Source organism: Dromiciops gliroides, chromosome 4, assembly GCF_019393635.1.
Source record: "Dromiciops gliroides isolate mDroGli1 chromosome 4, mDroGli1.pri, whole genome shotgun sequence".
Lineage (NCBI taxonomy): Eukaryota > Metazoa > Chordata > Mammalia > Microbiotheria > Microbiotheriidae > Dromiciops > Dromiciops gliroides.
In genome coordinates, this window is record NC_057864.1 from 33,679,970 (window position 1) to 33,695,351 (window position 15,382).

General features: G+C 51.9%; 1 protein-coding gene across 1 annotated transcript; it reads right to left on the reverse strand.

Annotated features, from left to right (window-relative positions):
- Positions 1–7,118: 7,118 nt before the first annotated feature.
- On the reverse strand, positions 7,119–12,192 carry DPH2 (diphthamide biosynthesis 2). Its single transcript, XM_044000241.1, is given in 11 exon segments — positions 7,119–8,104; positions 8,218–8,403; positions 8,520–8,586; positions 8,588–8,728; positions 8,731–8,787; positions 8,789–8,842; positions 8,845–8,944; positions 8,946–9,216; positions 10,134–10,357; positions 10,439–10,551; positions 10,743–12,192. Coding segments are annotated over 11 exon segments (1,485 nt in total). The 5' UTR covers positions 10,890–12,192; the 3' UTR covers positions 7,119–7,979.
- Between the last annotated feature and the right edge of the window lie 3,190 nt (positions 12,193–15,382).

Here is a 15,382-nt window from a genome sequence, read left to right on the forward strand (position 1 = left end):
CTCGTGTAGGCAGTGGCGTGGTCAGCTTTGCGCTTTCAGAATAGCCTTCTAGCCTCTGTGTTGGATGACAGTGGCAAGAAAGGGAAACAAACCAAGAGCTATTGCAATAATTCAGGGGAGAGGATCTCCCTTGGGGGGGGGGGGGTCCCTGTGGAAGTGGAGAGAAGGGGACCTGCATGATAGATATGATGTTGCCAAGATTGAAGCAGCAACATTTGGCAGCTGATTGGAGGGGTGGGTGAACCCAGGAATTTCAAGATCACACTGATCCTATGAATAATAAAATAACGAATGAGTGCTGGAGTACATTAAAATAAATTCTATACAAGATGCAAATTCCACACTCGATAGAACAGATGTGTTCAAATTGATAGGTGAGAGAAAAAATGTTAATAAAAGTGAAATAAGGGGCAGCTAGGTGGTGCAGTGGATAAAACACTGGTCCTGGATTCAGGAGTACCTGGGTTCAAATCCGGCCTCAGACACTTGACACTTACTAGCTGTGTGACCCTGGGCAAGTCACTTAACCCCCATTGCCCCACAAAAAAAAAAGTAAAATAAAAAACTAAGAATAGACATTTAAAAATAGGAGGGGGAAAAAGTTTTATTCCTCAGAGAGAAAAGCACTGAACCCCAAAGATGTACTTTGGTTGTTTTTTTGTGGAGGGGGGGGCAATGAGGGTTAAATGACTTGCCCAAGGTCACACAGCTAGTAAGTATCAAGTGTCTGAGGTCGGATTTGAACTCAGGTCCTCCTGAATCCAGGGCTGGTGCTTTATCCACTGTACCACCTAGCTGCCCCCCCCCGGGTTTTTTTTTAATTAATAAACATTTTCATTTATAGTTTTGAGTTCCAAATTTTATCCCTCCTTTCTTCCCTCCCCTTCCCCCCCTCCCTGAGGTGGTAAGCAATCAAATATAGGTTTTACATATGCAATTATGTAAAACATTACCATATTAGTCATTTTGTATAAGAAAACTTGAATAAAAGAAAAAAATGAAAGAAAGTGAAAAATAGCATGCTTCAGTCTGTGTTCAATCAATATCAGCTCTTTCTTTGGAGGTGGATAGTGTGCTTCATCATTAGTCCTTTGGAATTGTCTTGGATCACTGTATTACTGAGAATAGTGAAGTCATTCACGGTTCTTCATCAAACAATATTGCTGTCTCTGTGCACAACATTCTCTTGGTTCTGCTTACTTCACTATACATCAGTTCATACAAGTCTTTCCAGGCATTTCTGAAATCATGCTGTTTGTCATTTCTTATAGCCCAATCATATTCTGTCACCATCATATACCACAGCTTGTTTAGTCATTCCCCAATTGATGGGCATTCCTTTGATGTCCAATTCTTAGCCACCACCCAAAGATGTACTTTATAACACTGTTTCAAGAGCTTTCTCCTCAGCTGTCCTGCCCCTGCCCATCATCAGGCAGGCTATCCATCTGTGCTCCAAAAATCAAACAAACATTGGTGAGCTGGAGCAGCTAGGTGGCACAGTGGTTAGAGCACCCGCCCTGGAGTCAGGAGGACCTGAGTTCAAATCCGGCCTCAGACACTTAACATTTATTAGCTGTGTGACCCTAGGCAAGTCAATTAACCCCAATTGCCTCACCAAAAACAAAACAAAACACGTTGGTGAACTGCACTGTCAGAACAAGTAACGTCACTCAGAAAAGGATTTTTAAAAATAGTCTGAGAACTCTGGACAAGTGTGGGCCAGTCCTAAGGGGAATTTGGTACACCGGTTTGGTTTTCTATCCCCTTCATCATATTTTATAGCCAAATAGTATTACATCACATTTAGAAACTATAACTTGTTCAGCCATTCCCCAATGGATGAGCACCCCCTCAATTCCAAATTCTTTGCCACCTCCAGAAAAGGTATGAATATTTTTAAATTTTTTTCATAACAGTATTTATTATTTTCCAGTCACATTTAGAGATAGTTTTCAACATTTGTTGTTTTTTTTTTTTGGTGAGGCAATTGGGGTTAAGTGACTTGCCCAGGGTCACACAGCTAGTAAGTGTCAAGTGTCTGAGGCTGGATTTGAACTCAGGTCCTCCTGAATCCAGGGCCAGTGCTCTATCCACTGTGCCACCTAGCTGCCCCAACATTTGTTTTTACAAGATTTCTAGTTTCAAATTTTTCTCTCTCCCTCCCTTCCCTCCCCCCTCCCCAAGAGAGCAAGTAATCTGATATAGGTTACATATGTACAATCACATTAAACATATTTTTTGCATTAGTCATGCTGTGTAAGAAGAATCAGAGCAAAAGGGAAAAACCTCAAAAAAGAAAAACAAAAAAATAGAAATAGTATGGTTCAATCTGCATCTAGATTCCACAGTTCTTTTTTTCTGGATTTAGAGAACATTTTCCATCTTGAGTCCTTTGGAACTATCTTGGACCATTGCATTGCTGAGAAGAGTCAAGTCTATCACAGTTGATCAACACACAATGTTGTTGATACTATGTACAATGTTCTCCTGGTTCTGCCTATCTCACTCAACAACTATGAATATTTTTATACATCGTTCATTAGTTTTCTTTGCTTCTGTCTAATCCTTCATAGTCTACCCTCCCTCTCATTCCCCTTCTCCCCCTTCCTTCCTGATTCCCCATTGAGTGAAATGTATTTCTGTAGCAAACAGTGTGCACATGTGTATTCTTCCCTCTTTGTAAAGACTTCTACTTGCATACCATGATGATGTGAAATGATTTTCCATAACCTTCCTTTCTCATTTCCTTCCCTTTCTTCCCCTATTGTAGTCCTCTTCCTTTCCTTTCTTTAAGATCATTAAGACATAACAAAATCACAACCAGACTTTCTGTGTCATTAGATTTTTTTCTATAACGCTTGATGATGATGGGGTTTGGAGGGGACACATGTATCTTCTCATATTAGAATACAAGTAGTTGCATTTTCTTCTATTTTTAAGTCTTTGGGATTTGTTCTAATATTTCTTGCTATATCTCATGAAGCCACCGATTTCTTTTCTTTTTTTTGTTTTGTTTTTTGTTTGGGTTTTTTTGCAGGGCAATGAGGGTTAAGTGACTTGCCCAAGGTCACACATCTAGTAAGTGTCAAGTGTCTGAGGCCGGATTTGAACTCAGGTCCTCCTGACTCCAGGGTCGGTGCTCTATCCACTGAGCCACCTAGCTGCCCCTTCTTTTTCTTTTTTTTTTTCTTTGCTTGCGTTTCTTACAAGGTTAACTTCCTCCTTCTTTGGGGGGGATTTCTCAATCTGTAATAAAAAAAATTGTATGTCCATCATTGTTTTCGCTGATCTACCCTGGGCCGTTGCCAATTGTCCTGACTTTTGCCTTGCCCCTGGACTCTGATGACTGTGGAGGAAGAGTGAGGCTAGTGATTTTGAACTATTCTGCCTCACTTAAATCCAATTCACTCTCAATCAAGACCTCACCCTCATGATGTCATTGGTCCTTTATGAGAACAAAGGACAAACAGCAGCAATTTACCTGTCCCTTCAGCTTTAGTTCCTGGATTGCAGTTTGGTACCAGGAGCAGAGTCCACGGTCCTGTTTGAGGGTGGCATGGTTGGCCTTGCTGGGTCTTCCCCAAGGGTCCTCTGGATTCTCGAGCTGACCGCCAACTCCTAAGGTTTGGCCCTCCTGCATCTTTGAGATGCAGAGTGCTGGCTTTTTGGTGTCTTCTCTGACCTCTCAGAACAAAGTGCTAGGGACCTTGGAGCCCCTGCACCTGGGTTTCCCCAGGGTGAGCCCAGCAGCACCGTGATAGTTGGCATAAGATGGGTCTGCCTGCACTCACAGGGCTTCCAACTTCCTTACCAGGGGGCTTTCTATGTGAGAGAATCCCAGAGAACACCCAGGGTCAGGGCGCAGGATGTGGGTAATGATTGTGCAAAGTAGACCAAGAAAGGGAAGTCAGATGGCAAATAAACCACAAATCTTGCAGCCACCCCCAAGTATGTGTCTCTTCTAAGGGATCCTAAAGCATAGGGTGGTTCTCTGAGTCTAGTTGGATTTGCTTCATTATCTTAGAAGAATGAAGAGGGATCGTTGGACTGGAAAGGGCATAACCAAAATGGACACTAATGCTCCACATGTGGGGGGAGGTTGGGAGAGATTACCCAGCTGCCCTTGAGGCATTCAGGGCACTAAGCCTCCATGGAACATATTCAGTGAGAAGACGCCTGGCCAGTAGAATTGCTGAGCTGCCCTCTGAAGTGTGAAGCATCACTGGGAACAGGAGAGCTGGCACAGGACCAGCGGGGGCAAAGGGGAGCTTTCAAGAAAAGGGAAGAAAACAGAAGCTGCCAACTATTGGCTGTGGGCTTCCTTGCAAAATTCCAGGCTATATGAAGGGTTGGTCAGCATCTGGGAAGGTAAGCAGTGACCCGAGAGGCGGCCGGAGGCCTGCTTTGGGGGCTATGATGAATGGGGGAGGCCTATAAGGCCAGTGTGAGCGTGGGTGCAACTGCTCCCCACCCCGGCCCCATGGCTTTCCAGGCTCATTCCCAGTTAAGCTTCTCTGAGTTTACCAAAAAAAAAAAAAAAAAAAAAAGGCAGGGACTGAATGTAGGGTATGAGCTGAACGTTCCATCTGCTCAGTCTCCTACCCACCTCCTCCTCCAGGAAACTCAGTTTTTCCCTTTTGTGTTAACTCCCTGTGCTTCCATCTTGAACTGGGCACTTGGACCCCAAATCACCATCAATGACCTTTTCTAGCATTTATATGGAGTGGGACTATAAATGTTGATGGGATAATGAGATGTGTGGTGTCCCAGCAGCTTCAGGCAACACGGAAATGCAGACCACCAGTCAGACTAAGGGCTCTGAATGCTCTTTGGGAATGAATGACATCAGGGGGGACCAAGAACGTCCTTGGGTCACCTCCCCCAACAATCCAGCCCCGAGGGGCCCCCACCTGGAATGAAAGGGCCAGGCTGGCAAAGAGAATCCTGGCCTCCTGGGGGCAGCTGCACATCAGGGGAGAGGGAGAAAAGCCAAGGGGCTCTGGCCTGGGTTTGGAGCCCACGCTGGGCTTCTTGCCAAGCTGCTCTCCTTTCCTACCATTTAGCCCCCAGCTGACCAGTATCTCTTGACCTCTGCCCCCTCCCCTCAGTGGCTCAATATTATCAGGCACAGTGGCCCCACCCGACACCCCCCACCCATAACCCTGCTCCTGCTAAAGGCAGGGCCTTCCAGTGCAATCTCCTCCCTCATCTGAGAAGGCTTCCTCATTTCTCTGTGGAGGTCATAGGAAGTCATTTGAGGTCACAGGAACCCAGCCAACCTGCAGCTTTTTCAGCCTCTCTGGACTGTGGGCCTCCCACATGGGCAGATGCTCCACACAGTCCACCTGCATTTTTAGCAAAGCGAGACAAAACATTTCACAGTGGTCTTCTGGGAAAAGATGTAGATACACAGGAGTCCAATCAGGTACCTGACTGAGTGGACTGACCCGACGTAGTTAACGATTGTCACCCCCTGACTCCTGACTTGGAAGGTCTCCAGTGACATTCCCCAGGGCCTCGGGGCTCTTGAATGTTATCAGTGACTTAAAGAAAGGCATAGATGATCTATGCTCTTAACAACCTTGCAGATGACCCCGAGCTGGGGGGGAGGGGAAGGAGCTCACACACCTGTTAGCAATCAGCTACCCAAATGGATGGCGATGGTCGGAGCCTCAGGCAGATTCCAAGAAGCTGAAAGCCACTAGGGAGACATGTCAAGTCCTGCACTTTGGCAGAGTCTAGGATGAGAGGGGCATGGACAGACAGTAGGTGTTTTGGAAAAAGATCTTGGGGGGGGTGGTGTTAGTAGACCACAAGCTCCATGAGCCAGCAGTGCAATGAAGCCGGTGGTCATAAAAGCCAACGTGATCATGTGATTTGGGATGCATACAGAGACACAACTTCCAGGAATGAGTGATGGCCTCACTGCCTTCTGCTAGACTTCACCTGGAGCATCGTGGTCATGGGCAGGTCTGGCCACCAGTGTTAGAGGGGCCTGGACCAGCTGGGGAGTGTCGTCATATGAGGACCGAAGGAACTGGGGTGTTTTCTCTCAGAGAGAACAAGGTTAGTGTGGGACAAGGTAGCTTTTTTTCGAAGGTTAGACGTGTGGGGCCTGGGGGGCCAAATCAAGGGTGAGGGGCACAGTGAGGATTGCTTTTGCCAATGAGAGCTGCTCATTATCCCAGAAGGAGAGGAAAGGAGGGTGGGCATTCTGGGCACAGGGGGCAGCCTGTGGAGATAGAGGGCATATTGTGGATGGGGAACGGCTGAGACACAGTGTACATATTGGGCCTAGAGAGACTGCAGCCAGGCTGTGACAGGCTCTGAGTGCCCAATGAGGAGTATTTAATAATAGAGGAGAGGCAGCAGGGAGCCAGTGAGGCTTCTTGAGCATCAGTGATGTGATTTCACTTCTGGCTGCTGTGTCAAGAGAAAGAACTGGAGAGGGGAAAGGCCTGCTTTGTGGAGACTAAAGAGGAGGCTTTGGCTATAGTCCGGGTGAGGGGGGATGAGGGACTGAGGCAGGGAGCAAGGGAATGGAGAGAAGGGTTTGGAGGGGGGTTGTGGAGAAACAGCAAGATTTGGTAACTTTTTTTTTTTAATTTTTTTTTTTTTTTTTTAGTGAGGCAATTGGGGTTAAGTGACTTGCCCCAGGGTCACACAGCTAGTAAGTGTTAAGTGTCTGAGGTCGGATTTGAACCCAGGTACTCCTGAATCCAGGGCCGGTGTTCTATCCACTGCGCCACCTAGCTGCCCCTGGTAACTGTTTTTTTTGGACATGGGGGAGGGGGGAGGAAGGAATCAGGAATGATGATGGGAGGGGGTGCCTTGGCAGACACAGGAAAGTTGGGGGCTGGGGAGAGAATGAGCTCTGCAGCATGTCCAGCCAGAAGGGTCCAACAAGAAGCCAGCAGTGGACAAGGCTGCAGCTCTGGAGAGAGCCACACCTGACCATGGAGGGCAGACTAGGCTGCATGAGGCTGATCCCGCCCTAGGGCAAGTCCCTCCTCAAACCAGGCATCTCCTCAGGTAAGGCACCAAGAAATTCTGGGCACCCTTTCTATCATTTAATACATTCAACATTTTAAAAAATATTTTTATTCTTAACTTAAATTTCCAAGAATTTGGTAGAACAGAGAAGAACGATACCTGAGAAAGTGGCTCTTGTCTAGTTTGCAAGGTTGTTTTTCTTTTTAAATCTCTCATACATTCAACTGGAACTTCCTTCCCCCCAACTCCACAGGAAAGGCTGATGCTGACTCAGCATGAGAATCACCCTCACCAACATAGTGGGAAGGGCGGCCTCAGAGACTAGGGCGGGTGGCCCCCCTTCCATGCTGGTGCAGGGTGGCCTGCATGCTCCGAGATCCCGAGGCTCAGGGAGCGTCTGGGCCCGTGTCTGCCTCCCCTTCAGCCAGAGCCCCCTGGGAATGGGAGGACCCTGCTGTTGCCATCCTTAACACTCTTGGTACAGGCCTAATCGATGCCACTTGACTTAGTGCCGACAGAGCCACTGGGACCCCAAGAGCAGCTGAAGGGACAGTGTTCAGTTCTGGGGGTGCCCTTGCTCTTGGACTCCCTGCTGGCTGGGCCTGGGGTCCGGAAGCCCAGAGTCCACATCTAGCCTCAGACACTTCAGCTCCCCCTACCTCAGGTTCCTCATCTGGGAAGCAGCTGCCCCCCAGGGTTGGTGGGAGGATGGCACTAGCACCGTGTCAAAGGTGCTTAAGCCAGAGCCTCCCACACAGCAGGTGCCCTATAAATGCTTGTTCCTCCTCCACCCTCCAGTTTGGTGATGAGACTCCAGGGGGCAGAGGGCAAGGACAGCTGAAGTCTGCCAGGGAGGACAGCCCAGCCTGAGCTGGCTTGCTCCAGCCAGACTGGCTGTTGGCACCTGCGATCCTCCTGGGGATCTGCTTTTTCAAGGAGTGCCAAGGTCTTGTCTTGGAGTCTCATTTGCCACTGAGGGTTCCTCAGCTGCCAGGCTCGTCCTCATAGGCAATGGGCACACCTCGTCTCCCAGCTACTGCCCGCATTGGTGCCGTCTGGCCTAGCTGAGGTTCCAACCCCCGCCAAGTACGGGAACCAAGGAACAAAGCTGGGAGGGGACAAAGAAGAAGGTCAGCTAGGAGCCTAGACACCCCCACCCACCGAGCAAGGATCCCAGAAGATCCAGGGAGCTGGGGGGGGGGGGTGGACACATGGGGTTACCTGCTGGACTGCTCTCAGCAAGCTCAAGCCGGGATCGCTGGCTCAGGGCTGAACCCCCGAGGGCATCAGGGACTTCTGGGGAAGCCGAGGCCTGTGGTGGGCGCAGCTCCCCCGTGATGAGTGATACATCGGGCACATCCCACAGCTCAGAGTCCGGGGCTGGGATTGGCACATGGAAAGGGGAGCCTGGGGAGACAGTGGAGGGAGATCAGGGATGGGCCCTTCCCTAGTCCTTCCCTCCTAGCTGGGAGGGAAACCAAGGCACGAGCTAAGGGACCTAAGCTGAGGGGTGCAGGCCTTACCTGGCAGCAGGTCAGAGTAGTGAGTGAGGAAGGGCCCCGGCCCCAGCGGCCCTCGAGCTGGGTTACATTGCGACTTCCAGTTCATAGGGGGGTAAGCAGTGGCCGGAAGAAGCCTCTTCTGCTGCTACCACGCTGGGGGCGGTCCAGAGCCCATGCCAGGGACAAGCCAGCAGCACAAAGATGTCTATCTCAGGGAAGTTAGACCAGCGTGGCAGGGCTGGGCCCGGCCCAGTGACAGGACGTAGGCCCGCTTGCCAGCAGCATGCACCTAATTTCCGCAAGTGGGTCAGAGCCTCACGGTGCCCCGCCCCCGCCAAGTGCCCCCGGCCAGCAGTCCTACCACTCGAGCATCCCGTGCCCGCTCCACCAGATAGTGGCTGCGTGCTTGGCTTGGCTCTGCCCGAGGGCCCTCTGCTCGGGCCTGTCAGAGCCTGGTGGCAGGATGAGAAGGGCGGCCGGGGGCCAGCCCAGGAGCAGCTGAGCAGGTCTGGGGTCACCTCATCTCCACTGGCCCCATTCTTAGGGCCCCCAACATAAAAGGCACCATAATCATCCAGCTGCCGCCCAGGGCCCAGTGGGAAAATGCGGCCAAAGCGCTCCAATGGTGGGTGCTCCCTGCCTGTGGCAGCATTGGGCAGAGCTGGCTGGGAGACCAAGATGTCCTCATACTGTGGGCGAAGAAGGGCAGCCAAGGCTTCTGTGGGGAGAACACACTGGGTCAGTGGGCACGGCTCTGATTGGGGGAGGCAGCCACACCAGGCCTGGCACATCAGACTAGGCCAGGGTGAAGGGCCAGGGCTGCTCAGTGGCAGGAGAGGACTGAGCTGGCCTCTAATGTCAAAGGGGAAGAAGCTGTCAAAGGGGAAGAAGCTCCTCGGGAAGGAGAAAGCAGCCCCAAGGATCAGCTGGAGGTCACAGACTCTGGACGGCCACCGTATTATAGTCTGGCATAGGCCAGACTCCAGGCCTTCCCACATGTCCTCCCAGCTCTGAGGTCCTGTGAGTCAGGTGTTCATCCCAAGGACAGATGAGGTAGGGCAGCTAGGTGGCACAGTGGATGAAGCACCAGCCCTGGATTCAGGAGGACCTGAGTTCAAATCCACCCTCATACACCTGACACTCACTAGCTGTATGACCCAGGGCAAGTCACTTAACCCTCATTGCCCCACAAAACAAAACAAGGAAAGATGAGGCAGCAAACAAGGTAAATGGCCGGGGGCTCACTAAGTAAGGTCTCAGCCAATTTCCTCTCCTCCACCCCAGTAAGTCAATCATCCTTTATTTGTTTGTTTATTTTTTTGGAGGGGGGGGGGGCAATGAGGGTTAAATGACTTGCCCAGGGTCACACAGCTAGTAAGTGTCTGAGGCAGGATTTGAATTCAGGTCCTCCTGACTCCAGGGCTGGTGCTTTATCCACTGCGCCACCTAGCTGCCCCCTTATTCACCCTTTATTAAGCACTTATGTGCCAGATCATGGGGGGCAGGGGGGGGGCAGGGTTTACAATGAAATCCAAAGTCAGTCCCTTTTCTCAGGGAGCTCCCAGTCTAAGGGAGGGGGACACACTTGCGGCCCACCACAGGCCTCTAGTCACTGGCCTCTCCCCGACTCCTCACCCAGGGCGTGGGCACAGGCTGGCTCACTCAGCAGCACCACGGGCTCTGCAGGGTTGGGGTGCAGGGCTCGGAAGGCCTCCGCACACAGCTCCAGGGCCACAGGACGCCGGCCAAGGACGTAAGTGATGGGCAGGGGGCAGGAAAGCGGGCTCAGACAGGCAGGGCCGAAGTGGACCAGGGCATGGGCTTCAGCCTGCTCAGCCCCCAGGACATCCACACAGCAGCTGCGGAAGGAGAGCTATTAGAGAGGCGGGGCAAAGTCGACAGAAGCCCTCCCAGATCCCCTCCGGCCCTCAGGCTCCCACCTGCCATAGGCTGTGTCCCCCAGCACAGACATCTTGGCCCCCGTCATCTCCTCCAGGGCCCGGGCCACCGCCACACTGTCTCCGAGGAGTTCATCTGGGAACTGCAGGGCCACCTGGGAAGCCAGCGGGGAGCTCTGCTCAGAGTTTCATTCGGCTCTGGGCGGGGCGTACCCCTCCAACCCCACTTCGCCTTCCCCCTTCCTCGGTCTCCCCTCCTCTGGTCCCTCCCGCTACCCCTCCCCTTTAGTCCTCCCTCGCCTCCCCTCCCTCTTTCCCCTAGTCCTCCCTCCCCTCCCCCACTTACCCGCTTGGCTTCGTGCTCCAGCACGAAGGCCTGCACCCGCTCCAGCTCGTAAGCGCGGCCCAGCTCGGTAAGGGGTGTCACTGACCCCGGGGCCCCAGCCTCCCGCTGCAGCGCGGCCCCTGCGGGGCTGCTGAAGGTGTCTTCCATGCCACCCTCTGCAGCAGGGGCCACCGGCTCTTGGGTCCGAGCCTGAGGTCCTCTCCAAGGATGCAGCGGGTACCCGAGACCCTCCACGTGGGTCTCCCTCGCCACTATTTCCGGGACCACCTCCTAGCCTTCACATTTCGCCAATCCGAGCCCGCGATTCCCTTCTTGCCCTGAACCGGTAGCCAATAGCCCACTCCAGGACTTTAAGCCAATGAGAAGGGGCGTAGTTGCCCTACCTCCGCGCCAACCCCCAGCCCTGCGATCTGAGCCGCGTATCTTTGTGGGAATTGTAGTTTCCTTGGCCCGGGGGAAGGCGGAGGGAGGGGGAAGGAAAGCGGTAAAAAGTCTCGGAGACGCATGCGCATCCCTGCTCTGTTCCCGGGTCAACAAGGTATAGGGGATGTTCGACCCTAAGTCGAACTGTGACTGAGGCGACGACCACTACTACGTCACCAACATTACCAAGAGTTATTAGTGTAAAGCGATTCGAGAGGGCAAAGATGCTGCTGGCCCCCAGGTCCTCCCCCGAGTTCCTCTCGCAACCAATCATTGACTCAGTGGCAGAGCTGTGGGCCTGGATGGCACAGCAGGGGCAGGGTTGGGTGGAAGAGAAAGATTCTCTATCCTCTGTCTGTCTCTGTCGCACACACATTCTCTCCCATCCCTTCTCCTCTCTCTGCAGTGGCTACCATGTAGCCTTGGGATAAGAGTGTAGCGCGCCCCTGATATGGATGGATACAAGGTAGCTGAGACGCCTCAGCCAGCGGCGGGACACCAGGTGGCACCTTCTCTGGATACAATATAGCCGCTGGTCCTGCTTGGGGGCGGGAGCAGCCGCGGTGGATACAGTGTCGCTCCGAGGCAGCAGGCGGTCATAGCCCCAACAGCTCTGACCTGAAATGAGATGGGGACAGTGGAGCCACAGTGCTCGCGGCACCTAAAGGGCCCTTAGCCCGCCCAGTCCTTCCCCTGGTTTTGCATCCAGAAAAAACGAGGTGGAGGAGGGGCTGGAAGAGAAGTGCCCGAGATCTCTCAGCTAGGAAGCGGCGGAGCGGAGGACTCGTGCCCAAACCTCCGGATTCGGGGGTCGGGGTGGGGGCGGTGCGGGAACCTCGGCAGGCTAGCGCTTTCCGGGAAGCCTGCCGGGATGGATAGAAGGCGAGAAGACATCAGTGGGGGGACCACCAGAAAGAGGAAAGGGCCGGAGTTCGCTGGGTCTCTCCGGGCCTTCCCCGAAGCGGAATCACAAGGGACTCCTCTGGGGAGGAGCAGCCTGAGCCTGCGAGGATCCCGTCTGACCGCGAAGCTGAGGAAATGATTGATGCTGAGACTGGGAATCAGGAGACCTGTGACTGAGTCACTTCTCCCTGTTACCCTGGGGACGTCTTTTCCTTCTCTGAACGTCCTATTTAAAAAAAAAAGTGTGTGGGGGGAGGGGGGGATGCAGCTAGGTGGTGCAGTGGATAGAGCACAGGCTCTGAAGTCAAGAGATTCAAATCTCACTTCAGACACTAGCTGTGTGACTCTGGGCAAGTCACTGAACCCCAATTGCTTTAACATCTGGGGCCATCTCCAAGTCGTCCTGATATATATCTTGCCACTGGACCCAGATGGCTCTGGAGGAGAGATCGAGGTTGGTGACCTTGCTCCCTCACTTAAAACCAATTCAGTGCAAGTCATGACATCACCCCATGTCAAGGTCCTCTTCAAAAATGAAGGACAAACAACTTAAAAAAAAAAAAAGGGAAGGGGAGCAGGTTGGGGCTTTTCTCCAAACCTTTCTTATACACAGATCTGGGCAAGCTACTCCACTGCTCTCAAACCTTTAGTGATTCCCTAGGCCCTCCCCAGTGAAACTCATAGTCCATATGGCATTCAAGGCTTTTTCACAACCTTTCACTCAGTTCTCTTTCCTACCTAAAGGACTTGGACTAAAATACTGCACTTGGAATCCGGAAGACCCGAGTTCGAGTTCTGACTCACACACATACTAGCTGTGTGACCCTGGGCAGATCATTTAACCTCTCCCAGCCTCAGTTTCCTCATCTCTAGAATGGAGATAATACAAATCATCCATCTTCCAGAGTATTTTGAGGATCAAATGAGATAATGGATGCAAAACACGTGGCAAATCTGAAAGTGCTAAACAAATATTCACTCCTGTTTTTCTCCTCACCACCCCGAACCAACTGGAAGACACATCCCTCACCCCATGATAATAATAATAATAACAATAATCACTTTTGTAGCACTTATTAGGTGCCAGGCACTGTGCTAACCACTTTACAATTATTCTCTCATTTGATTCTCACAACATCTCTTCGAGGCAGGTGCTGTTATTATCATCCCCATTCTACACAAGAGAAAACTGAGGCAGACAGAGGTGAAGTGACCTTCAGTTCTTCCTGACTTCAGCACAGGCTCCCTAGCCACTGGGCAGCCTCGAAGCTCTTGTGCTCCCGTGCTCCCATCCACATCACTGCTACCCGGGCTGTTGCCTCTACCTAGAATGTCCCCATTCCCGCTTTCTGTAGGGGCATAATTCCTCCCCACCCTTAAAAGCAACAAAGAGATGCATTTATGGAGCCACCAGGCCCCATGGGAGACACTGGGGAGGAGCTTCCAGGGGGCTGGGGGGAAGGCAATATTAACACCTTTAAGTAGATACAGAACCAACCCAAATGTAAGTCCTAGGCTATGGGGGCAGGGCACAAGCACCAGTGGGGATCAGGGAAGACTTCCCGTAGGAGGTGGCAACCGAGTGAAAGAAGGGAGAGATTGTGCAATGCCAGGAGCAGGGAGTGCATTCCAGGCATGAAGCAGCCTCCTCCCAGTGCTCCAAGTGAGCCACAGCAACTGGAGCACAGCATTTAAATCTGCTTGGAAACCTCCTGTGATGAGGAGCCCACTCCCCCATTAGTCCATTTCACTTTTGGACAATTCCATTAAATGAACCTTTATTAAGCACCTACTGGTGCTGGGCTCTGAGTCAGGAAGACTCAACTTTCTGAATTAAAATCTGGCCTCAGACACTAGTTGTGTGACCTTGGGCAAGTCACTTAACACTGTTTGCCTTGGTTTCCTCGTCTGTCAAATGAGCTGGAGAAGGAAATGGCAAACCATCCCAATGTCTTTGCCAAGAAAACCCCAGATGGGGTCAGGAAGTCTGACACAACTGAAATGACTGAACAACAGGCAGTCACTGTGCTAAGGACTGGTGAGACAAATAAGAAAAAGAAAGTTCCTGCTCTCAAGGAGTTTACGATCTAATCAGGTAAACATCTCACAAAAGGAAGCTGGAAAGGGTTGGGGACACACCAGGGGTTCCCCAGCACAGGAGGCACCTTGTTCCATGGAATTGAAACCAAGCAAACCTGCCAGTAGAGTGGAGTGAGCTGGGAGTCGGATTTCTGCCCTCTGTAAAGGAAAGCTTTGGGACGAATTCAGTTCTCCATCCTCCAGTCCTCTAATCAGAGGGGGAGGAGGCTGAGGGAGTGGTATCCAAGGCTTGAATGAACAGCTTGGTGTGAAATTCGAAGTGATCCTGGAAGGGACATCTCAGTCTGTGGAAGTGAAACCAGGCAGAGATGCAGATGGGGAGCGAAGAGATCTCACTAAGATTTTCCCCAACCCAAATAGCCCCTACAACACCTGCCCAATCATCTTGGGTGACTTTTCTTGTTCGTCTTCCCATAAGTTCACTTGGGGGGGGCACCCCACATGCCAGAAGGCCTTCCTCCATTTCTGTTGACATCTTGGCCAAGACCCTGTGGTCCCTTGCTCTCAGCATGGAATGGGCCCATTTTCTCATCCTACCATATAAATGTCTGATGGCTTCACGCCCCTCTTACATCATCCCCTTTCCCTCATCCTTTGCTCATGCCATAGGACCAACCCAGCTGGTTTCTCTTTTAGAAGAAGGATGTTAAAGTGGATGCCTGACCTCGTTGCTCCTCACATAAGACTGGCTGGCCATGTTACCTGGCTGCCTGCCCCCCTTCCCTCTGCCGGTTATCTCCACCTTATCCTCCATAGGGCTTGTTTGCACAATTGTTTGCAGGTTGCCCCTTCCCCCATCAGGTCACCAGCTTCTCAAGGACATCGACCTGTCTTGGGCCTTTCTGCTTCTCCTCCTCCATTAGCCTGATGCCTGCAATCGAGGCACCTAATACCTTACTCAATAACCCCGAGTTCCCTCTGGGATCAAATGCAAGCTCCCGTTGTGCATCTGAGTGCTTCCCAGCGGCCTCCAACTCATCTTTCCAGCCTTTGCACCCATTCTTCCACTCGATGACGTCTGTGATCGGCCACCGTGGCCTTCTCTTCTCCACCCGAGGTGCCCTTTCCTCCCTGGGGCCGCCAGAAGCCCTGCTATCTTCCCCGGAGTTTCCTTCCTGGCCTGTGTTTGTGCTTGGCGTCCTGAGCAGGGTCCTTCCGCGAGGGGCTGCAGCTTCTGAATAAATGCCTTTCTGCGGTCGGGTCCTGGGCTGTAT